Source organism: Triturus cristatus, chromosome 3_1, assembly GCF_964204655.1.
Source record: "Triturus cristatus chromosome 3_1, aTriCri1.1, whole genome shotgun sequence".
Lineage (NCBI taxonomy): Eukaryota > Metazoa > Chordata > Amphibia > Caudata > Salamandridae > Triturus > Triturus cristatus.
This window is the reverse complement of record NC_140583.1, coordinates 651,970,649-651,995,978: the sequence shown is the minus strand read 5'-3', so window position 1 is coordinate 651,995,978 and position 25,330 is coordinate 651,970,649. Positions and strand designations below refer to the sequence as shown.

The 25,330-nt window shown below is 47.4% G+C and overlaps 1 protein-coding gene across 1 annotated transcript in view; it reads right to left on the bottom strand.

Moving 5' to 3' along the window:
- ADAMTS7 (ADAM metallopeptidase with thrombospondin type 1 motif 7) overlaps window positions 1-25,330 on the bottom strand; it is a 487,405-nt gene that overhangs the window by 157,665 nt on the left and 304,410 nt on the right. Inside the window, exon 15 of the mRNA XM_085644679.1 lies at window positions 20,929-21,173. Within this exon, the coding sequence (XP_085500805.1) occupies window positions 20,929-21,173 (245 nt within the window). The remainder of the gene's footprint in view (window positions 1-20,928; window positions 21,174-25,330) is intronic.

Below are 25,330 nucleotides of genomic sequence, written 5' to 3'. Positions count from 1 at the left end.
ACAACATTAACTGTTGCATGGTTAAACACTTATAAGGCCCCAAAGGTGAGACTTATTGGCTATGCCAATGCTTGTTTCTTTTTTTGAAAGGACAAGCAGTGCTATCAGGCTCTGGCTGCCACTTAGAAGTAGAGAGAGAGAGGTGTGTAGAGAGAGGTGTGTAGAGAGAGGTGTGTAGAGAGAGGTGTGTAGAGAGAGGGGTAGAGAGAGGGGTAGAGAGAGGGGTAGAGAGAGAGGGGTAGATAGAGTGGTAGAGAGAGAGGGGTAGAAAGAGGTGTAGAGAGAGGGGTGTAGAGAGGTAGAGAGGTAGCGAGAGGTAGAGAGAGAGGTAGAGAGAGGTAGAAAGGTAGAGAGGTAGAGAGAGGTAGAGAGAGAGAGCGGTAGAGAGAGGTAGAGAGGTAGAGAGAGAGAGGTAGAGGGAGAGAGAGGTAGAGAGAGGTAGAGAGAGGTAGAGGGGTAGAGAGAGAGGTAGAGAGAGAGAGGTAGAAAGGTAGAGAGAGAGCGGTAGAGAGAGGTAGAGAGGTAGAGAGAGGTAGAGAGAGAGGTAAAGAGAGAGGTAGAGAGAGAGGTAGAGAGAGAGGTAGAGAGAGGTAGAGGAAGAGAGGTATAGAGAGAGAGGTAGAGAGAGAGGTAGAGAGGTAGAGAGAGAGGTAGAGAGGTAGAGAGAGGTAGTGAGAGGTAGAGAGAGAGGTAGAGAGGTAAAGGTAGAGAGGTAGAGGTAGAGAGGGAGAGAGACAGGTAGAGAGAGAGGTAGAGAGAGAGAGGTAGAGGTAGAGAGAGAGAGAGGTAGAGTTAGAGAGAGAGAGAGGTAGAGAGGTAGATGGAGAGAGAGGGAGAGAGAGGTAGAGAGAGAGGTAGAGAGAGGGAGGTAGAGAGAGAGGTAGAGAGAAGTAGAGAGAGAGCGGTAGAGAGGTAGAGAGAGAGGGTGGAGGAAGAGAGGTAGAGAGAGAGAGAGAGAGAGAGAGAGGTAGAGAGGGAGAGGGTGGAGGAAGAGAGAGGTAGAGAGCGAGAGGGTGGAGGAAGAGAAAGAGAGGGTGGAGGAAGCACGTGTGTGTACGGGTCAAGGAAATGGCGTAGAGTCTCACCCAGAGGTAGGAAGTATGCAAAAATTAAGGGCGCTAGGGGTGAGCCACCCAGGTAGTTGCTCAGAGGATCCACTAAGGAATAGTGGATTCTACAAGTAAAGAAGCACCATGTGAGAATCACTTCATGTAGAAATCGCTTCACAATAAGTAGGTCCACTAATGATTGAGGAAGTGAAATCAATATGCATTAATTATGGGCCATAAAGGAAGAATTAAAATTCACCATATCAAGCTCAATGCACGTAAATATGGGCCACCGTGAAGTAGGAAAAGCCAAATGAGCATCAAGAATGTGCCATTATGTAGAGAATAGGCTCACTGTAAGCAGCGCTACAAAATTCTATTAGCCATGCAACAGTTTAATGTTTCACAGTTGCCAAAAGTCCGCCCGTCTGCTTCCTCTCCCCGGGCTGGTTTGTTCCTCGGTCACGCCCACGGCACAACCTCCCGGTAGACACCACTAACACCTAAACTGGCCTAATTAAGGCCCTGCAGGCAAGAGGAGTGGTACGAGTATTGAAAAGGGAAACAAAGATAAGAGGGAAAGAAAGGGGTGGATGAAAAGGAAGCCCGTTAAAGGGGAGCGGAGAGCAGAGATGAGGGGGAGAAGAAAGGGAAAGGTGGAGAAAGAAATGCGGCCGGAGAAGAGTTAAATCAGGGTGGAGTTGGACCAGAGGATCGGAGACGAGACGCCTCTCGGAGCCCACCTTGCTGAGTCACGGTCGAGCATCATCTCAGCTCTAAGACGCCATAGAAGAAATGTTTATATTTTTAAAGTGTTACATGTTGCAAAGCAGCTGCGTTTTAATTCCGAAATGGAATTAAAGTCAGCAGTTGCGCACCTAAAACCAAGTTTCGGGTGGGGAAAGAGGGGTGAGCGGAAGGGGCGTTGGGATACCCTTTCGAAGAATGTGGGCACAGGCATCTTCAGATCCTATGTAATCAATCAGGGGGACGGAAGAGCTGATATTTAAAGAGGTCCTGTTCCCATGCACCTCCATGAACATATACAAGACACTGTGGGTAAACAGTTCCTCTGTTAAGGCATGTATGTGAAAGGTGTCACTATATGCCAATAGCGTTGTCGCTGGGAGATCTGAATTTCAGATCATAATGCCCTCACACACCTGTTAGGTTGTCATGCTTCATCATAGGGCGCTCCTCGTCGGACCGGCGCTGCAATGTCCAACGGGCCTGGTGGCTACTTTGGCGGAGTTCTTTAGATCTGAGATCGCTGTATGTGAGAGGTGTATGTGGGCAACTGGTGCTATGTGTATGATAACGTGAATGGGTGTTTTTTTTAAAACAGGCTCCAGATCTAAGAATGTTTTAATTCGAAGAATAGAACTGGGACTAAGTAAAAGCAGTGGTGCCGCCAGCAGGACGTAAAGTACCTAGGTGGATAGTGAGTTTATAAGGTCGACATGTTTTGTGTCATCTACGCTCCAAAATCGAGCGACACTACTTCAGGACCTAGGGTAGGTAAAGGTGAACCCCAATGGAGAGCACCAGACAGTAGGAACATCCAAAATAGGATGGTGTGATTAGAACAAAGGTAGATCCCAAGGCGGGACTCCACCTTGCCTCTCCACCTTGCTTGGTGGAAAGTAGCACTACATGGAAGGAGGGGGGAGTTGGCCCAAATATTACAGAATAACCAACGATTACGAGGAGGGCATTGCCTGCTCTTCAGTGACCACTGCCTTAACAGAGGAACTGTTTACCCACAGTGTCTTGTATATCTTCAGATCCTAGTCAGAATTACCCGTGGACACTCCCTTTACTGTTCTGGATTGGAACAATACACAGCCTGGAGAGTTATTTTCCGGGAAACAATGCATTTTAAAACGCACTGAGCCATTTGGTCCTGGAATAGAAGGCTTAACAAATTGCTATTTAAGTATATTTCTGTAGTTAATTATTTTGCGTAAACCATTTCGCAGCACATAGCACAATTATGTAAGTTGCAAAATGGAATATCGGTACAGGAGACAACTCTTGCAGCTGGGCGGGATTGAGCCTTGAGGCTTGAAGAAGTAAACAAGTGGGAGGGGTGGGGGGAGTGCACACGCGCTAAGCAGCAGCTGTTTGCCCTTTTTGGAAGCACATACTCGTGCTTGTGGCATGCCCCTGCGCACTCCCGCAAGGTGTATGCCGCCACAAGCACGAGTATGTGCTTCGAAAAAGAGCTCCACGATGGCTAAAGGTCTCCTATGCAGCGCATGCGCGCTGCTTAGGCGAGACCTAAAAATGCATAACTCTAGCCCAGTTGGGTCGATTTGGGCAATCTGTTGGCTCATTATGCTTATGGTGGACCAGCCTAGCTACCAGGGGCATTTCCATTAGGCCTCCTGTCTTCTAAAGGGCACACTTTGCAGGGAGCTAGGTTTTCTTGCTCCCTGTGCCTACCGTCTCCTTTACTTGGCTCCTGGTGCTCCTCTCCTGCAGGTGGAGCATTTTTTAACTGCCCCTCTGCTATCAGCCAACAGAACACCCCCCTGGCTCGCACTCCCCAGATGCCATGGCCTCCTGACTGTTTTACAGAGCACCTAGGGAGACGGCAGTGGAGGCCTGGTGCTCACCCAAGTGGTCCTCAGGGAACATAAGGGGGAGAGAACCATCTCCTCTTCGGAGGGAGGGGGTAAGCTGGTGTCAAAGTCCTTAGTCCATTTTTGCCGGGCATCAGGTGGCTTCTCTTTCCAGGTCAGCATTCGTCTGCTGCTGTTGCCTCTCAGGTCCAGGATCTTCTTCTTCGTGTCTCTTCCTTGTGCAGGGGTTTAAGTGGCAGCAGAAATTTCTAGTTGGCAGGCGCCCTTGGGCAATCCTTGGATGCCACATCATCCCTCCACCCTTTCCCAACTCTCTGTCACAGCACTTTGGGACAGTCCATCATGGTGACTTCACATTTTTTCTGAAAATGCCTCTTCTGAGGATCTCAACTCTGCCCCTAGCTGAAATCACTGCCAGATTCCATCCCGCCAAAACTTCAAAGGCGATCCCCTCCTGTGTTAGCTTCAGATGTCTGGGCCTCTATTGTTCAGTGATCCTGGGCTACACCAGCCCAGTTGCAGTGTGCCAAAGTAATTATCAGATGCAAATTTACCCCACGGCCCTTTCTTCTTCAAGGAACTGGGTCAATCACTGATAATGGCTCCTTTTGTGTTAGGAGGCCTTTGCTCCATCTGCTGAGTGGCAGAGTAATCAACTTGGCTCATTAGGGTGGACAAAGCCTGAAATCTGATTATGAGCTGAATGTGAGAAATATGGCAATTCCTGAAGTCCCATAAGTGGTGGATGTATGTTGTAGTGAACTACAATTTTAAACTTGGCATTCATGTTTTACCCCTGTTTGATATCACCGTGTAGATCTAGGTAGAGTAAAACTCCAATTTAAGGCAGATTTCACCTATAAGTATAAAATAGTGAATGCAATATAGATATTCTAGTACACCTTACTGGCCTATCTATGAATGCCTGCTAATATTATAAGGCCTACCCCAGGTTAGCACCTATCCTTGCAAAATGCCTTCTGTGCCAGGCTACCTGTGTGGGCTTACTGGGCTGTGCAGGGTGGCAATTTTACATGAGCAGCTCGCACATGTGTACCCACATCTTCACTTGTAACCAGCTCAATGCCCCTTACCTTAGCTGCACTGCAGCTGGCTTATTTTAAAAGGTGGATGCTGGCGGTAAACACACTCAGTCCAAATTATCTTGAGTGAGATTCATGTAGTGAGACTTAGCCATACTATAGGTCCAAAAAAAAGAATAGTCAAAAGTTCAAAATCCTGGTGGACTAAACGGGCAGAACCCATTTGCAACAAAATGTCTATTCGGTGGTTCAAACATTAATTTCTGCTCACTGGTGCTTGCCCTTTCTCAATAGCTCTCAGTAATTCTGATCTCCATTTTCTTCCTTCACTGAAAATCGGATGTATGCCGTTACAACGCACACTTTTACAACGCATGCACTTACAACGCATTTTTTACAACGCATAATCCATTACAACGCATGACATTACAACGCATGACACTACAACGCATTTTTAAAAACTACCTTTACAACGCATTTCCATTACAACGCATAATACCTTTACAACGCATACCATTACAACGCATAATATTAAATTGCATTTAAGGTAAGTATTAGATAGTATAGGGGTAAAAGTTACTTTTCTAATTCCAGGGGGTGCAACAGTAGGGTAAGTGTTGGATAGTATAGGGGTAAAAATTACTATTCTAACTCCAGGGGGTGCAACAGTAGGGTAAGTGTTGGATAGTATAGGGGTAAAAATTACTATTCTAACTCCAGGGGGTGTAACAGTAGGGTAAGTGTTGGATAGTATAGGGGTAAAAATTACTATTCTAACTCCAGGGGGTGCAACAGTAGGGTAAGTGTTGGATAGTATAGGGGTAAAAATTACTATTCTAACTCCAGGGGGTGCAACAGTAGGGTAAGTGTTGGATAGTATAGGGGTAAAAATTACTATTCTAACTCCAGGGGGTGCAACAGTAGGGTAAGTGTTGGATAGTATAGGGGTAAAAATTACTATTCTAACTCCGGGGGGTGCAACAGTAGGGTAAGTGTTGGATAGTGTAGTGTAATATTATGCGTTGTAATGGTATGCGTTGTAATGGTAGTATGCGTTGTAATGGAATGCGTTGTAAAGGTAGTTTTTAAAAATGCGTTGTAGTGTCATGCGTTGTAATGTCATGCGTTGTAATGGATTATGCGTTGTAAAAAATGCGTTGTAAAGGTAGTGCGTTGTAAAAGTTGCGTTGTAAAGGTTGTTCCCCCTGAAAATCTGATGTCTAAAAAACAAAATCATAGCCACACTGAACACAGATTTATCCTTCTTCAGTCAATTTTCCATTTTCATTTAGGGTTCTTAACACTGCATCCCCGTCATAACCCTCTGGGCCATATTATGACTTTGGCAGTCTCGGAGTGGGGCTGCCACACTGCCGTCCCGCTCCGAGACCGCCAAAGCTATTAAAGACCACAGAGTACAACTTATTTTTACTCTGGCGGTCTCACTGTGGTGCCTTTGTAAAAGGTACTGCAATGGGCACGTCAAAGGCAGTTGCTGCAGGGCATGGAATGCTATGTCCATGCCCTGCAGGAACTGGTGGTGCATGCACACAAGGGGGCATAACATGTGCCCCTCTGCATGCACCCCACGGTGCAGAGGCAACAGAGGGCCCTGTACGGCCCCATTTGTTTCCTCACCACCAAACTTTTCATGATGTTCACACTGCCATGAAAAGTGTGGCAGTGAGAAAACTCCTAATATGCTTGGCATTGGTGGCCTCAGACGGCTGCACCACCGCCAGGGATCATGGATCCCTGGCGGCAGCGGCGGTCCCGTGGTGGTCCAACTGCCACTTTCCTAATGCGGCGGGCGGACTGCCAGTCTGGCGGTCTGCAGACCAACCACCACAGGATCGGCGGTCCATTATACCGCCGAACTTATGATAAGGGCCTAAATATTTTGTACATTATCCATTGAAAAATGGCTGCTGTGAATGACAATCTGAACAGCATCCTATGAAAATGGAATATTCCATCAGGTATGGCAAAGATCGTGAGATGCCTTGATTCTTTAGCTAGCCCCACCTGATGATCAGTGGGTCTAAGGTCCAGTTTCGTAAAAACTTCAGCTCAGTGTTATGTGCTCACCATCTCATCTATTTTTGGGTAGTGGGTGAACATCTAACCTAATGGTACGATTGACACTGTAAAGATCAATGCATACATGTAGCTCTTTGTTGCATTTGCTGCCTTCCTTAACTGCAGACAACCCAGTGGTGGCTGTTGCCAATTCCGATTGGCAGGGAAGAGCAGGGAAAAAATTATAATTAAAAAAAACTACACTTATCTTTTGATGCCGGCCGCCACAATCTTCTGCTACTGCGCCTCGCTGCAGCTCTGCTCCCGGCACTCCAATGCCCAGGAACACAGGCTCACAAACTCCCCATGCAATCCCAACGCTGTCCTCGTGCTCTTAATCCCAGCATGAGAGCAGCTCTGGGATTGGGCAGAGAGGGCACGTCCCACGCTCCAGCAGGGACTCGGGGTCTGTGCCCTGCGGATGTCTCCAAGGAACAGCCTGGAGATATCCAAGTGTGCATGTGCGTTTGGCCGGCCAAACCGACATGCCCACTTTTAGTGCCTACCACTCCTCCTCACCCTACTGCTGACGCGACATGGCCCCGCTCTGCCCTAGATTAGCGGAATGGAAGTCAAAAATAAAATGATAACAAAATAGTTTTATTGTCATTTTCTTTGTCTTCTGCCTGTTGCATTTCAGCAGGGAGGCGACGCTCCTCCGCCATAGAAGAGGAACCGCTTCTAAACATATGATACATTCCTAACGCTTTTTTTTACTTTCTACATATTATGAAGCACTTTACAAAGATCAAATCTTAAACTCCAATGAGAACATCTTAACTTGTATTTAACTGGAACAGCTCCATCCTTGCTTTCAAGGTAGGTTCATAGGTATGTATTCATGCACCATTTCTCCAGCCACACAAGTAAGCTGGACGCAAGAGTTTTCCTTCTAGAAACCTTACAAACTCATGCGGCAAACTGGCAAAATACTGGCAAAAAGGAAGACTATATTCAGGATGTGGCTGAAAATAAGGATGCAGGGAATTTCACTCTCTCAAAGTAAGAGCAGAAGATACAACAGGAAGAATGTACATTTCTCTAGAAATCATTAAGCACCGAAATCATAAATATGGAGAGTGAAAGGAACTTTATCCCTAAGTGTCAACAGTGGAAAACATATTCACGCAAATGAATTGTCAATGTTGTGCTTGTTAGAAGTAACAGGAAGGGGGTACTACTTACAAAATGGGGCTTCCTCCACTAAAACAGAAACACTCAACAGACTCTTTGTTAAGAATGTATATAAGCAATTCAGGACCCCAATGTATTGTTCTGTCTTGCTCAGTATATGAACATTTGTAATCTAATTACAACTGAATAAGGTATACTAAAACCCCAGGAATAAAGGATTGACACAAACTCTGCTCTTGACCCACTAATAACCATTGAAACTAAGGGCGGACAGGCTTCTTCCCAGCCCGATGCTGCACTTGGTGGAGGAGGGTCGCCTGGCCATGGAGCATTCACGAAAACCACTGAGGCATTCAGGATGTTCTCATCCGCCCATGCCTTAGAAAAACAAGCATTTACAATGCAACGGTCTCGGCATTGTTAAAGTTAGAGCTATTGGCATTGCTCATGACAATGCCGTTTCTTTAAATGTTTTAAAAACAAAAACACTAAACAAAAATAATGTCATGAGCAATGCCAATAGCTCTAACTTTACCAATGCCGAGACCATTGCATTGTAAATGCTTGTCTATGGCGAGGCAACAGCAGAGGACGAGAGAACCGTAACAACAAAGACTTCTCCTTGCGTTGTGTTATTAATGTAAACAAGAACGGCCCCCATCAGTTGGTGGTTTAGATGGTGCCTTATGAGTACACAAATACAACACTAAAAGCACACGCCGAAGGGGGCAGAATAAACTATTATAGAAGAGTGATAGAAGAGAGAGAGAGGAAATCAGGACAAACAGTATCTTAACGAAACAGGATGCCCCCCTCTGCAGAATGTGGCGAGCCCGCCCCCACAGCTACTCATACCCTTGGGTAGAAAGGGGGACCGTGAGGGATGTGGGCCCCTGTACGACCTGCGTTAGCCCCTGAGAAGAAAAAGACTAACAGTGATGTAGACAGGAACAGATGCATGCAACATGTAAAAACAACATAGTAGAAGGGGGGTGTGCTGGGGCTATGCTCGGCACAGGTCTCCAAGCTGTTCAGCTCCGCTCCTTTTCCCCTCATCACCGCGGGGGCCTGAGCAGCCGCTAGCTATGCCACCCGGGCAGCCTCTGCATCTCCGATGCTTTTGGGTATCCTGGGCCCAGTGTGCAGCTGACACCGGCTCAAAGTCCCCTCACACGCACCCCCTCCCTCTCTGCGGCCACCCAGGCCTTCGGCAAGCATGAAATCTGAAATGAAAAAGATACTTCCCAGTGCGAGCTGGACATGAGTGGACCGCAAAAGTGAAAGCGGCCCGTGCGAAAATCGTTCGGCTAATTAATTATATAAATAAACACACCGAGACAGGAGGGCACACGCACGGCCCTGGGAGTCCCCCTCGCATGGCGCTGCCTCCCTGCTGCTGCAGCGGGGAGGAGGAACAGTAACTTCGGCGTGAAGGCAGCGGCAGTGACCCGTCTCAGCACCTGACTTTTAGACCCGGCCCACTAAAGCCCTGCTTGAAAGGGACCCTGCACGAACCACTTTCCGCAGCCCACCGCCGAACACGAGTCTCTCCAGAGACTTTTTTCCCGACACTTACACGAAGGGCGAGCTGGGCCCAGGCCGCCAATCATCAAAAGGTGCGTAAAGAGCTTTTTGTCTGCATTAAGGCAATGCAAACAGCAGTGTCCCTGCCGCCTGGCTCCACTGATTTACATTAACATAATTTCGCTCATTTTTCTAACACATAGAAGGCACGGTTTGTTAACACGCCCATCTGTAATGATGGTACCACACCATCAGCCTGCTTTCTTGCCCTCTCTCCCCATGCTGCTAAACAATTAACCCCGGTCCCACCCGCCTCCTACAAACAGCTTGGCGCCCGGATGAGGAGCTAATTACTGTGTGTGTGATTCAGGTGAGTTGGCTAAGCACAACGTTTTCTATAACTTACCTTGCCGCCTGCGTTCCATTTCAATACACCGTGCCCGCGCTTCCTGCACCACACTAGGTAGGCTCCACAACTCGAGTGAGACATAGCCATTCACATAAACCATTCCCGACGCTGCTTTTATACTGTTTGTATAAATGAACAGTACAGCGGCACCCGATTGGTTAGCACTCGATTGGTTGAAGCGAGCAAAGGCAACGCTCACAAGTACGCATGTCTGGTTGACAGTGGTTAAAATAACAAGAACTGCCGTTATTATTATTTAACTTTAGAGAAGGGAAAACGAAGGTCGGGGAAGATTACATTTTCAACGAGAAATCTCTTCCTTCTTTCTACAAGATTACAAACAAGCCGAGGGCACCGGAAGACAGCACCGCCTTTCTCCGAGGCAGAGCAGAAATGCCTCGGAGAAACGCAGCGTCCTTTTCGGATTCGGGGGCGTGTTTTGCTGTTGTCTCCTCCTTGAGACTTCTCGCAAAAAACACGCCCCCCGATCCGAAAAGGACGGGGCCTAATCAGAGTGACTGACCTCTTCTCCAGTGGCTGGCCAGCATTTACGAGGCCAGCCAATGGAGAACAGGGGAGAAGAGGGGCTGGTTCAAGCCCCTCTTCTCCAAGTCATTAAATCTCCGACTTCCGGTTCTGCCTTTCGGCAGACCGGTAGTCCTCGACCTAAAAAGGGAAGTTTGTTATCTCAGGAGAGAGTTTCTGATTTTTGAGCATCTTCCTAATAATGTTTCTTGATGTAATCTGGTGCACACAAGAAAAGCAGAATCTAACAGTGCAACCACAGACATTTCCAAATTGTCTGTTGCATTTGATATGAACTGAGCTGAAGCAATAAAAAGAGAATTCCCCGTGATTATCATACAAGCACACAGACATCAATATCCATATTTGGGGAATAAAGTATCCCCAGCGGTACAGTATAAGGATCTTGAAAGTCACAACACATTCTCTGACTACATACAGGGGAACTAGGCCAAAGGAACACTATAGAGGAACTAGGCCAAAGGAACACTATAGAGGAACTAGGCCAAAGGAACACTATAGAGTAACTAGGCCTAAGGAACACTATTGAGGAACTAGGCCAAAGGAACACTATAGAGGAACTAGGCCAAAAGAACACTATAGAGGAACTAGGCTAAAGAAACACTATAGACAAACTAGGCCAAAGGAACACTATAGATGAACTAGGCCTAAGGAACACTATAGAGGAACTAGGCCTAAGGAACACTATTGAGGAACTAGGCCAAAGGAACACTATAGAGGAACTAGGCCAAAGGAACACTATAGAGGAACTAGGCCAAAAGAACACTATAGAGGAACTAGGCTAAAGAAACACTATAGAGGAACTAGGCCAAAGGAACACTATAGAGGAACTAGGCCTAAGGAACACTATAGAGGAAATAGGCCAAAGGAACACTATAGAGGAACTAGGCCTAAGGAACACTCTAATGTTGGAGCTCTCCCCACACACGGACAAATCCAGTGATGAAGCAATTCACATGACGTAGTTGAGGTTATGACATCTTCTTGCGCAACACTCCTGTTAACACACATTTAGCAGAGGACCACATCCCGCCTGGTCCTGTAGTGGGCTTTAAGCGTTACTACTCTTTCGGGTAGCCTATATCATCAACGTCTGCAAAGCCTTTTTTCTTCAAAATATAATAGTGGATCTTTTGACAATGGCTGTTGCTCCATTCTCTCACAAGAGTATCTGCCAACATGGAGAGCTAGGCTCTCCTTTAGAGTCTGGCGAATGCCGAACTGACAAACGTGCAGTTCCTCTGCCCCATTTAGACATTGGGAAAGCAGCCCCAGCGGTCTACACTGTCAGAAACCCTTTACCTAGCGACACGTTTAACACTGGGCCACTAGGTCATAACTACAATTGGCCTGCCTTCAGCCGCGGCCCGTGGAGGGAGTTCCGTGGGGCGGAAAGGCGGGGCGGGGGAGGGGCAGGGTGGGGACTACTAAAAACCGGAATATGGATAATTGGAGGTAAGTAAACAATTAAATAAATAAAACGAATTTCGTAGCGCGCGCTGCATCGCAAAATGCAATTCAGCGCGCGCTACGAAATTCGTTTTATTTATTTAATTGTTTACTTACCTCCAATTATCCATATTCCAGTTTTTAGTGTCCCCCACCCTGCACCACCCGCGCCCCGCCTCTCTGCCCCACGGAACTCCCTCCACGGGCCGCGGCTGCCTGCCTTATTTAGCGAGAGTGAATGTGACTAGATTTCTCTATGAGCGAAGTCATGGTGATGCCAGACAGAGGAATTGCTCAACATCTGAAAGACAGCTTTCTCCCCGAATGTCAGAGCCATTGATTTTCAATTTTCGAAGAACAAACTTCCTCTGAGCAGGTCAACAAACATGATGCCCACCCACTGCGCAAGCTCTATACCCTTTAGAGCAACCGTTGCAGTGATGGTTGCTGTAAGGCATGGGTACTCACAAACATTTTCCCGTGGCCGCAAAGCTTGGTCTACGGTGTGACCGAGGGTCGCACTGATTACAGCGGTGGGTGTAAAGTGGGTGCGGGGGAAGCAAAGCATGTATATCTAGTGGCTGTCTTTAAAAATGAAGGTGTTCCTAAAGTTAAGGGCCTAGCTACTTCCTTTCCCTAACTGCAATTAACCTTTAAATAAGTGATTTCTGTATATTTAATTTTTTTTCCATATAAGTGCTGAGTCGAGTAAACAGCAGTCCAGTGCTGCTGCTGCCCAGAGGGCCGCATGTAAAGGTCAGGAGGGCCGCATGCGGCCCCTGGGCCGTACTTTGAGCACAAAAGATTAATGGTTTGTCCCTCAACAGTGCCGGCAAGCGCAATGTAGCAACCTTGAGGGGCTCCAACTTCATGGGTAACAACCATGGGGAAGGAGTGGCGTGATAAAATTGCCACGTCATGGGGAAGGAAAGACGTGATCAAATCGCCCCCTCCCCCACCCCACCCGGGAACTCAGAACAAAGCAAGAGTGGAAGATTCTGTTGAAGTCTTTACGCACCAGGAAGGGACAATGGATCCCCGTGAGATGGGCCTCTTGAAGCATCAGGACCGCGGTACGTTTCACGTGGTCTAGGAGCCCATTACCTTTCCAGGATAAGACTCGTAAGGATTGCATGCCAGGGTACAGAGATTTTGTGTAGGCAGGAGGAGTCAAAGGTGTCCCGCTCCGCCGCATAAGTCAACTAGAGTGTGTGTCTGTAGCGCATACAGAAGGACTGAGGGCCAGATGTATCAAAGTGTTTTGCCCATTCTGAGTCTATGGAAAAATGTGTTGATACATATGGCCCTGAGTATCTGAGCCATACTGCCTGAAGTGTGACGTAGGTGTGTCTGAGTGCAGTAGAGAACAAGCATCTATATAAATAAATCAGAACTCTCACAAAAAAACATAACATTACGCAGTCCCATCACCTCAACAACCCCCCACCCCATAAGCATTTGGCGCCCTTAAATCAAGAACTAAGACACAAAACAGCTTGAAATCGGGACTGGAGTGGTGGACCCCTCCGTGTTACAGGAACAGTTGCAGCCATCAGGAAGGACACACTTAGTGATTATCAGGAAGTAATGCCACAGTGCTCCAAAACAACTGGAAGCCGGAGAGGTATATTGTGGGGCATTGTGATAGCAGGAGGTGGAGACTGAGAGGCCGTGGCAGGGAGACCCCCTTGGCTCCACTGTAGAGGAGGCCCCGGGGGTGTGCACCGAGGGTGGGGACTGGTTGTGTGGCTGGGAAGACAGGGACGACGATTCAGATCTTTTTGTGCTGTGTCCCCTTCGTGAGCGGGTGCAATAGCTTTTCGGCTTTGATGTGGTCATTGTTCAAGCTGGCCCAGAGTGCCCAGGTTCCCGAGGGGAAGACCTACCTAGTCCGCGGAGCAAGCCCTCCTCGGTGAGCTACATCCAGGCAGACTCCAGAGTATCGGATAAGTGGGTCGTATTTGCATGAACAACTCGAAGTCTGGCCAGAAGCATCAGTATGTATTGAAGGCCAAACACCTGGAGCTTCTGCTTGACCTCCAGGTAAGAGCGACGTTGCAGCTGAACCTCCCTAGTGTAGTCAGGGAAGAGGAGAACCTTGGAGCTGCCGCATCAGAAGTCAGGGCGAGAGTGGGCCTCTCTCAGTATTGCATGCCTGTCCTTGAAATTAAGGATTCGGGAGGTCATAGGGCTGTGTGGTGCTCTCGGGGAGGCTTAGGAGTCAAGGCCCTATACGCCCTCTCTATCGCAAACAAGAGGGACAGTTGATCAGATGGCCATCCAGGCCATGGAAACCTGATCCAGGTTTCGAGGAATTCCATCACCTGCTGAGGCTTGCTGCCCTCCAGAATTCCAACCACGTGCACGTTATTGCTTCAAGCACGGCTTTCAGCGTCTTCTCCGCAGCGATGTAGCTCTACCGTGCCCATGGGTAGGCTGGAGACCTGGGACTGCAGGTTAGTGACATCAACCTCCACCGTGGACAGACGAGTTTCAGCCTCTGTGATCCTGGCCGTGGAGATGCAGGGGTCCTGGCGCTGAAGTGCGACATCTACCCGCACCGCTCCAATCTTAGCTTCCACAGCAGCTTGAGAGGTCTGGATGGCTTGGAGGATCACGGCAATGTATCCCTCTGCGGAGGGCGGCTTATCCATAGTGCTGTCCTCATTGTGTAATGGTCCTGTGTGTATTGGTCCATGCAGGTCTGGGAGGTCGCTGGACAAGCGGATCTATTTTTACCCATGGTGGCAAGGGGAGTTGGCAGCCCAGCACGCTTGCGGCAGAGTTAGGGCAGCATGAGCAGCTAGACCCCAGAGGGAAGGCACACCCCAGGAGCCTCAGGGAAACCAGTTTATCATTCACAGGGGGGGTCGGCAGTCCGCTCAGGCAGTGTGTCGAAATTGGCCGCAGTATTGTCTCTGTCAAAAGTGAGGCTGGGCAGTAGAAGATGTCAAGACAGAGCTGTCCTGTCCGAGTGGGCCAAACCTTCTTCCCTGAAGGTCGCATCTCGCACCCCGCAGGCAGGTCAGAAGACCCAGCTACAACAATCAGGACATTTGTTAGGCAGGCGAAGTCTGCAAACAAGAAAAGGGCCCTGTAGCCAGTGAGAAAAGAGAGGCAGGGCTCACGAGGACTATGAGTGCTGGGGATGGAGTTCGGTGAGTCACAAGTGCCCCAGACGCTGAGGGCAAGGGTGCAGGGCCGGAGCCGCAAGTATCAGGGGCGGCTCCTCGGCTATGGCAGAGGAGCGTCGCCCCACTGCTTTCTTGCAGTGTTTGCTTTGCGGGTGGGCGGGGCTGCTGTGCTCTCTGAGCAGGGCAGGGGAGGAGTGGTTTGCCCACTCCTGAGTGCGCAAATACTTTTTGGTCAGCCCTCTCAGGCCTCCCAAAACAGTCATGCGCACTCTGCCCTTTTCCATGCAGGCTGCACTGCAGCCTTCATGGAGAACATGCCCACCCCACTAGCCCCTGGCTGGGTGCCGTCCCGACGAATCACAATGTATTGTGATTGGCTTTGGGGAGGGAGCCTGCCTGCTTCCTGTTACTTTTGGAGACAGGAGAACAGGAGGAGAGAAGAAGCGGAACCCGGCAGAAAGGTAGGTTTTAATTTTTTATTTTAATTATGACCCCTTTCCCCGCACGACCCCTCCCTTTCCTGCGCCACGCCCCTGCGAGCAATTGCGGCTGCTACTATGTAAAATCGGACACAGGCAGTCAGTCCGCCACACCCAGGGGCGTAAGCCCAAGATAGGGTGCTCCTTGGCTGCTGCAGTAGGTGAAGTGGAACAGTCAGCAGACACACAAGGACCCAGAGATCACAGAAGGCCCACATTTCAGTTTGCAGCCCCAGGCAAAGTGTCAATTGCAGTATTTGGAGGCAAGCCACACAATCAAGTAAGTCCATGGCGCCAGGGGGCACTCCTATTCCTCGGGGCAATGTCCAGTAAATGAAACGCTCATCCTTTGCCTGGGGCTGGGAGGTACAGGGCGCCACGGGCAGGTAGGCCACGCCCAGAGCAAGGAAGAAATCTTAGATGATGAAGGCCTGGTTGGATCCCCACCAAAAGTGCCTCACAGGGGTCACACCAGGGAACGCCGGTCCCCCGCCGCTGCTCTGTAGATCGTTTATGCAGCGGGTGTGAGCAGTCTCCCTAGGGGACAGGGCCCCCTGCAAATTCCACACCTCTGTGATTCAGTTGTGCAGGCCGGCAAGCCGATCTGCCCCACACTCACTAGCCCCAGGTGGGAGCACAAGCAGGCCCTGGCAGCACAGGCAGGCAGTCCGAACAGTCCGCGGCAGGGCCCCATAGGCGGCGTCTCCGGATGAAATGTAACAGAGGCGCCACAGGACGTGACACCTCCTGTGACCCAGCAGCTCCCCGGGCCCTGTCACACAGATGCCGCCATGTCAGAAGAGGCGGGCTCCCCACAGCATGGCTGGTATGAGGAATTTCGAATCATCTGCCTTCAGGCCGTGGACAGAGCTGACCTAGGGGCAACAATGGGCATCTTCCTGGCCAGGTGGGTGTCCTGACTGCTCATTGAAGGCAGCGCATAACTGAGGGGTCAGAGCACTCTTAGAGTGTGACTGCCATCTTGATGCTCCAAGCCATACCCTTTTATTGGTGTTTTAAAAAAAGCAATTAGAATTTGGCGCCAACAGTGTCCCAGAATGAATAATAAACAACAGTATAAAGCAGACATAATATTCTTAGACTTGCATTTCTCACATTCCAGCCGAGTTTGTGCCCCCTTCACCTCCCTATCACCTTTATTAGTTGTGCGCCTTATTGTATTCTATACAGTTATACTCATTCTTCAATATGACTGCCAGGACTCCGGTATTTTTGACCATTCCTTAGGGCATCCTCTACCTTTGTAGATCTACTTCTCAACCATCATGCACCAATCCATGCCCTCCCTCGAGGTACACCCCCATGAAGTTGTGATGCCAGATAGTAGTGTTCGTAATCTGGGACTCTCAAACCAGCGAGTTCAGCAGGGAGTTTTAATTTAGTTAAGGAGGTCGACGTCTGTGTTTGGCCCATATCATGTCCCCCACCATGCCATCCAGCGTGTGGAAGTGGCTTTGTGGGAGGTATATGGGAAGGTTAGAGAAACAGTTGATCAGTATGGGGTGCATTATCAATTTTGCGAGGTCCACTCAGCCCGGGACTAGAGTATGAGCGTCCTCCAGCATGTGATTTGAGAACTGGGCGAGGATAATGCCTTCATTATATTGCCATTGATCAAGTCTTTTGTAGAGTGGTAGATGATAACAGCTAGTTAGTGAAATGTAATGGGTTCCCACTTGATATAGTGGCTGTTGATGATAATAGTTTATGCAGGACAGTCCAGGTTTAGGGGGGAAAGGCGAGACCATTTAGCACCAAGCCCGGAGGCATTTTGAAATAGGCCCAGTTGTTGTGCTACAATGGGCACAGCACTGTGGATATTTTTGATATATATCGAGACGTCATCAGCATAGAGATACATGGTATGTGTTTCCCCCTCTAATCCTCCTATGTAATGCCCCATTCCTCACCTAACTGACACAGTCTTATCACTAAGGGCTCCACTCCATCAACCTTCTGGTATTTTGAACCGGCTATTCTGGAGAGCAGATAAACATTTTGTCAGGAGGTCCTTTTAAACATGGCCTCACTGCCAACCAGCCAGAGCGTCAAGGCCCTCCAGTGCTCGGCGTCCATTTTGAACTCGTCTATCAAAGCGTAGAGGTTTGTTCAGGAAAGGTATCTGCATCCCCAGTTATATAAAGGCCAAAGTATTGGAAGACTCGCATTGAGAGTTGTAGCCTGCAACTTATCAGCAATTTTGGTATCCCCCGGTCAATGGGTATAAATGGGAGTTACAACAGTTTATTCTATAACCAGAGTATTTCCCAAATTTTTCAATGACCTGTAAATTTCTGGTGATAGTTAACTCGGGTTGTGCCACGTCTAGTAACACATCATCCACGTATAGTGAAAGTCTTTCATCCAACATGTCTTCTCAGCTAAGAACTCTTATTGCAGGGCCTAACCTGATACATGCTGCAACGGGTTTTAGAGTCAAAATAGAAATCAAGGGTGAAAGCGGCCATCCCAGCCTGGTCCCCCAGCTAACCGGAATGGGTTTGACATAATAAGATTAAACCTCAACCTAGACATTGGTAACTTATATAAAAGCTCTATCCATTGCCTGAATTGGAGGGTTGACTCTCATCCTTTCTAAGACTGTGAATATATACTGCCACTTCAGGGTGTTGAAAGCCATTGTGGCGTCTAATGACAGCTCTTGCACCTCATTCGTGTACTCGATACAGCCGTAAAAGCTTGTGCAAATTAAGCTTTGTTCCCCTGTTTGGCAAAAAACTAGACTGGTCTGGGTGGATCAGTGTAGTAATCATTCGATTCAGTCTGTTTACCAGCACGTTGGCAGAAAAAAGACTTTCTTAGTTGTCTTTGCTCCTCCCCATGCTTGTAGTGAGACATAATTTAGTGTGCCGCATCCTTCAATAAATGTACGTTATCTTGTTATTTCGTAATTTTTCCTGTAACATCTTCAAAACCAACTGCATCGTCTTAAAAGCCAAAAGAACAATTGATGGGGAAAATGCTGAACAATGTCAAACATTCATCCCAGTACAGAGAGCAGGACCTTGCTTGCAGTTTGGGCTGGACTGTTCCTATGAGGAGCAGGGTCCAGACTGATTTGCATTTGGCTGGGTTCAAACTGGCGTGGCATAGTGAGCAAAAGAACAATGGATTAAACCTAGATCTCTTGACTGGGGGTGAGTGGTTGAAAAGCTTCAGCACTCCATCCATCATCTTGTTGCGTTTGCTATGTTTGCTCAAAGTGGCCACGGGTATGCCTAGACATGGGTCACTTGCTCGCTGTGCCACTGGATTCAAGCTAGCCTGGCTGATATGGGTGATACCCCGAAACCAGTCCCAGGATGCTTGTTTCATGTCCAGGGAGGACCTATCCTGGCAGTTCGGGCTCGACTATTACTAAGAGGAGCAGGGCCAATACTGATAGGCATATGGCTGGGTCCAAACTGGGGTGGCATAGCGAGCAAAAGAACGATGGATTAAACCCAGATCTCTTCACTGGGGGAGCGTGGTTGAAAAGTTTCAGCACTCCGTCCATCATCTTGTTGTGTTTGCTATCTTCACTCTAAATGGCCAAGGGTAATTCCAGATGTGGGTTCCTTGCTCTCTGTGCCACTGGATTCAAGCTAGCCTGGATGATGAGGGGTGATGCCCCAAAACCAATCCCAGGATGCTTGTTTCCAGGGAGGACGTGCCTGGAAGTTCGGGCTGGATTGATCCCATGAGGAGCAGGGTCAAGACTGAATTGCATATGGCTGGGTCCAAAGTGGGGTGGCATAATGAGTAAAATAACGATGGATTAAACGCAGATCTCTTGACTGGGGGTGAGTGATTGAAATGTTTCAGCACTCCGTCCATCATCGTGTTGTGTTTGCTATGTTCGCTCTAAGTGGTCAAGGGTATGCCCAGACATGGGTCCCTTGCTTGTCGTGCCACTGGATTCAAGCTAGCCTGGCTGATTAGGTGTGATAACCCGAAACCGGTCCCAGGATGCTTGTTTACGGTCCAGGGAGGACCTCGCCTGGCAGTTCGGGCTGGACTGTTCCCATGAGGAGCGGAGTCAAGACTGGTTTGCATATGGCTGGGTCCAAACTTGGGTGGCACAGTCAGAAAAAGAACGATGGATTAAACCCATATCTCTTGTCCAGGGTTTGAGTGTTTGAAAGGTTTAAGCACTTCCTTCATCATCAGGGCTGCTTGGAGTTCCCAGTCCAGCCTGGGCAGCGGGCCTTCTCCATCTATGTACCCAGGAGTTGGAATGATCCCTATCTTTGAGGACCACTCCAACCCTGCTCTAAGTTAGGAAAGAGTTGAAGCACTCCTCTTTAAGTAACACAGTACAGCACCCAGAACCTAGCTACCCTCCACTCCATCATTGACTGATTTTTTGTCTTTGACTATATACAGTGCTCAGCTGCTTTTCGACTGGGTTCACAGTATACAAAAACCACTTACATACATATATTTCATATTATGGTTTTGGTGTTTATTTTATGCACTCAAGGCACAGTTTTCACATTGTTCTGGGATTCCCCTTTGACCATAGTCGTGATGAGTCATTGTCAGATCTGGTAAGTGAAGATTGATTTGTTCACAGTAGAGTGGATTCATGGTTCGTATGAGGCCATGATCCTGCAGACAACATGTGTGCTCTCATCTTGCATTTCTTCATCAACACTCTCCTGCCTCAATGCAGCAGTCATAGCCAGTCCTCCATTCATTAATTGCTACTGTCTGCTTTTGGCTGAACTGTGGGTCAATGTAAAGTGGCTTAAGCCGTCTCCTTTACTTTTATTAGGGCCTGATTCGCTGTGGGGCTAGTGATCCTTACATTCACAGGTCTAGATTCCTTACATTATTCCTCTGGGTACCACTTTAACCACACTACTTGGTAGATACAGCTCTATCTTTGCTGCCCCACTGTAATTTAATAATGGCTTTAGGAACTCTGGATCCTCTTAGACGTAATGTTGGTAGAGCCAATGATTGGGTTTGTTAGTTGAGGGAGGGAATGTTCCATTGTGAGGTTACTGTTGGGACTGGATACACCATCTCCGAGAATAGCTGCTTCAGTGCTGAGACAGAGTCAAGAGAAAGCTGTCCTTTAAAAAACATAGTGGGGCCAAAATATCATGGAATCAAAATCAAGAAGCAAAACATTGTGAAGGCGAGGACAGAAAAAGTTTAGATTTACTATTCTTAACTCCACTTCTATGCACCTTGAAGACAGATATTGTCAAGATACATATATGTGCAGTAAAGTATAGTTCCCCTATGCTAAACTATATTTACTTATATTCATGACATTTTGGTTTTCGATATTTAGGCCCCGGTATTTTGGCTCCATGGGTGAGAAGGTGGATTTTAAAGAGCAGATTATTTGTTCAAACGGTGTTATAGTTAGATCCGCCTTTTCTGACATTTGATGAAATAATGAAACCTAAACAATGACCAGCTTCATGCATGTGTTGATGTAGAAGTAACGGCAAATTGGTACCTGAATCCAGACTGGCTCCCGTGTGGGTCCTGGAGAACTGAGGTTCTCAAGATCTCCCTGCCTATCGTAGGTGAAAGTAGTTCCCGCTACATTGTAATCTCCATTCCATTGGATGATCCATCCACCATTCAGGAAGTAATTTTCAGGATCTTCACCTCGCAATGCAAGAAAGTTTCCAGCCTCTGCCACCTCTTCAATGCGGATCTCCCGGGCTCCAGATGGTATCAATCCAATGTCAACGTACCCTGTAGGCAACAACAAACTATTTACATCTATCGACTGTCTCAGAGAAGGAAAGTAGGATCATACATGTTTATGTCAGCCCACTGAATTATGTAGGTGACAGCAAGGGATGGGGGAGTGTGACAGGGAGAAGGAGGACTCAAGAGACAGAGAACTATGAGGACAGGGTAAACAATGGCAAGAAAGGAAAAGCTCAACTTCTTCCTCCATAGGGTAACCCAGACGCCAATGTTATATGTGCACCTATGGGCACTGGCGGTAAAACAGAAGAGAACTTAATCCACCAAACACAACTTCAAATTGTTATTATTGCACCATTTCTCATTGCAGATAATTGTATGACTTGACAGTGGTGAGGCCAATTCCATTTGAGGAGGAAGGGATAGGGAGGAATAAGGAGACATTGAGGCTGCACAGGAAGAAGCAGAAGCACAGTCAGAAGGGAGAAGAGAGACAAGAAGGAAATTCAAATGGGTGTGATATAGAATCTGGAGCCTGACTCCATTTTTAAATACATTTAATGTTAGCCTGACTGAGTTATTTTTCATTGTCAGCCTCAAACAATCTGTCTGCACATTTCACCACAGGCACGTTCAGTTTGCACAACAGCACCTTCTCACTTGATTATCAGCAGAATATTAGACATGAGTCTGGCCAATATGACCTGAATACCGACTTCTTAGGGTCGCCTTGTACAGACACGAAGATAGAGAGATGATCTGTGCACAGAGGTGGCGCATATTATCAACACTGTTTTCAGCTGGGTTTTCTCACTGCATTTTTGCCTTGTTTTTCACACATAATCAGCTAGACTAATCAGTGGTCATTTTGTTATATAAACATCAAGACTTGACCATTTGGGGAAGAAAGGCCTTTGCTTCAGATGTATCATAAGAGGCCAGATGCCGGACTGCTGTGTTGCCCTCTTGGAGTGAGGTTGGACGCATGAACAGAGGCAGAGGGTCTGACAGAGGCACGCGGGGTTCAGGTATGGAGGGCAGCAATCCAAATATTCTCCCATTAGTCAAGCTAGATTACTTCATGCTCTCAATGCAGTGTATAAGAGTAGGGTGTAGGATTTAGGAACCATATTCTTAAAAACCATAGTAGAACTATTTGTTGTTTTCACATTTCTAGCAATATATTTTATATGTCATGTGGTCAAAATGCTTGTACTAAGTAGTAGGTTATGACAATAAATGTTTTTAAACTTACACTGTGTTATTATTAGTACAGTGGCTGAAGTGTGGCATTTTAAGCACAAAAAGTGGGTTTGCTAATTACCACAGAAAGCAAAGGGACTGTTTGTTTACCATAGAGTACCCCTTCGACTGTGAGACAGAGCAGGCTGTGGGTCCGTAGTTGACCAGCTTCTCCTTCCTCATGTATAACACATTTAACCAGCGGCAGCTCCTCCGCTATGGCGGCTGAGAGCCAGCTGAGGAAAACGGGGAAAATAAAATGATAATAAAACAATTTTACTATCATTTTATATTCTTTACACGCTAGAGCCAGCCAAGCCTGGGTGGGGCAGGGCCATGATGACAGCAGGGGCGGAGTCGTGCACACTGTAAGTGCTCATGTTGGTTTTGCTGGCTGTCTAAGGTCGGCCAAACCGTCATGCGCACTTAGATCTCTCTCCACCCGATCTGTGATGCACAGCCAGGTGTAGAAGAGGTACAGGCTCCTAAGACATGAGTTAGCGTCAAACCAGCCTGCTCAGTCCAATCACGGCGCTGCTCTCATGCTGTATTACCAGTATGAGAGCAGCGTCTTGATTGGCATATACAAGCCTGCGCAGTGTGCACCAGCCCGTGGGGAATCGAAGTCGGGACCGGAGCAGAAGAACTTGAGACGGCGGCCGGCAGCGGCAGGTAAGTGCTTTTTTTTTGTTATTTACCCCCACACCTAAACACCCTTGTCCACTTGTCCCGCCACGGATTATCAAGAGCAGCCGCTACTGCATAAGTCCTTGTGTTAAAGAATTAGGAGATCTTTACAACTGGTGACTTAGGGTATAACCCCAAGAAACATAACAGGTGGAAGGACAGGAAACATTTGCAATTGTGGAGGAAATTATTTAATTGGTGAACCAGACAGAAAAAAGAAAGACAATGAAGAAAATAAAACAGATAAACAAGGGTGATTAAAAGGGTGTGAGATGGGGCTGTAGCTAACAGGCATCTATGACATAACTGTCTTACATAGATCTCTTGCCTGCAGAAGGAGGTGGTAGTAGACTGAAGGAGGGAGCTCTTTTTGAGGAGCGCTTCACATTCCACAGATGCAGATTTACTCACAGAGAAGTAGTCCTATTCACTTTGAAAGATAACACATGGTGGTGCTTCAGCACCTGCCTTTGAGTGCCCATATTTTATTGGCGGTGAGGGGAGAGAACTGTAGAATCACTGCATTGAACACAGTATTACGATTAATGTAATGTAAGAAGCATTTATTGAGTGCAACAGTTACCAAATAATGTCCTGGCGCTAGAAGCAGAAATTGCTTAGAGACCCTGAGCTGGATGGAAGTTGAAGCAGGATTGATGAGTAAAGAGCCAGGTTTTAAAGGATTTACGGGATCGGAGCAACTGATCAATCTGGAGCAGTTGCAAAAGAAAAGCATTCTACGTCTTTGCTACAAGATAAAACAAGCATTTGCAAAGCAATAAGTCTCGCATTTGCGAGAGTTTAAGCTATTGGCATTGAGAATGGCAAAGCCTTTTATTTATCTGTTTTGAACACATAAATAAATGGCATTGTCATTTACAATGCCAATAGCTGAAACTCTTGTAAATGCAAGACCTATTTCATTTCAAAGAAGCGGCCCCCATTGTCCCGGGCTGCTTGGAAATGAAAGCATGCATGGCGCGCTGAATGTTGCAGGAAAGCATGTCGTACCTGCAGTAGGAGAAACTCATTAAAGAAAATAGTGCTTACAGACTAAATAAAACATACCATGTAACAACAGAAGTAAAAGGGCCAGTCCTCTTGGCAGGTTACAAATGAAGACAAGGGTGTACTAAGGAGGGACTAACAAGACTAATAACGAATGAGAAGCCACCATTTACAAAGGACAATGACACAAGCCAATGAAAAATATGAGTGGAGAGTGGGCGGAGATTCAACTCCATACTCGAATACATCATGCCCTGCAGAGCAGCGCATGCGCTGCCCAGGCCCGACCTAAAACAAAGCATGGCCTTTGCGCCTACATACCTGAATTTGGGGATGGCTAGCAGCTGGGGTCAAGAGGACTGACGGCAGGATGGAAAATAGTGAAAAAGGTTGTTCTCTAGGTTCAGGGCCCCAAGCATGAAAGGCTCAAAGGGTGATACAGAGAGATTTAAAAAGAACCCTTGGCTGTAGGGAGCCAATGTAATTTGTTACGGGTAGTAGAAAAGGATGCCTGACGCTGTGGCTGCAGCACAAACCTAACAGTCGTGTTTTGGATTATTTGCAGCAGATGAAACATATATACAGTAACTGTAGTAGCTCAGCCTGCTTTATACCGTGGCCAGGATTAGTGTCTGGCAAGAAGAAGGAAGAAAAGAAAGAATCTTTGGTAAAGTTTTGAGCAATTAGACACAGGCAGAACAAAGTTTGCTGGCCTGGCCTATAAGAGTAAGTTCATGGTCCAGGGTGAAGCCACGGAAAAGGCAGGAACAAGTGTCTCTCCGAGACCAGCAGGCCATGGGCATGTGATGGAAGCAGTGGGTGCATGGAGGCTCGAGAGGAGTACGAATTCTGTTTTTGCCAGGTTCAGTTTGAGTGTTCTGACCCTTCCAGTTGACCATGTGGACAGTTATTGGAATTTTCGACAGCCTGATTTTCTAGAGACACAGGGGCAGATGTATCATCATTGTACTTTGCGAGTCCTTAATAGCAAATTTTACCGATTCGCTATTAAGGACTTGCAAAATGCAGTGTAAGTAGGTTTTGCAATAATAATTTCGATTTCTACATATTCCTTATTTGCGAATGGCAAATTGCGATTCGCAATTAAGGAATACCTTCCCATTCATTCCTATGGCCCTAGAGGCCCATAGGAATGAATGTGAAGACATTTGCAAATTGTGAATGTAATTTCAAGTGTGCAAGGGTGCCAAAAGGACACCCTGTTCCACCCCTGAAATATGCATGTGTGTACATGTGGCGCA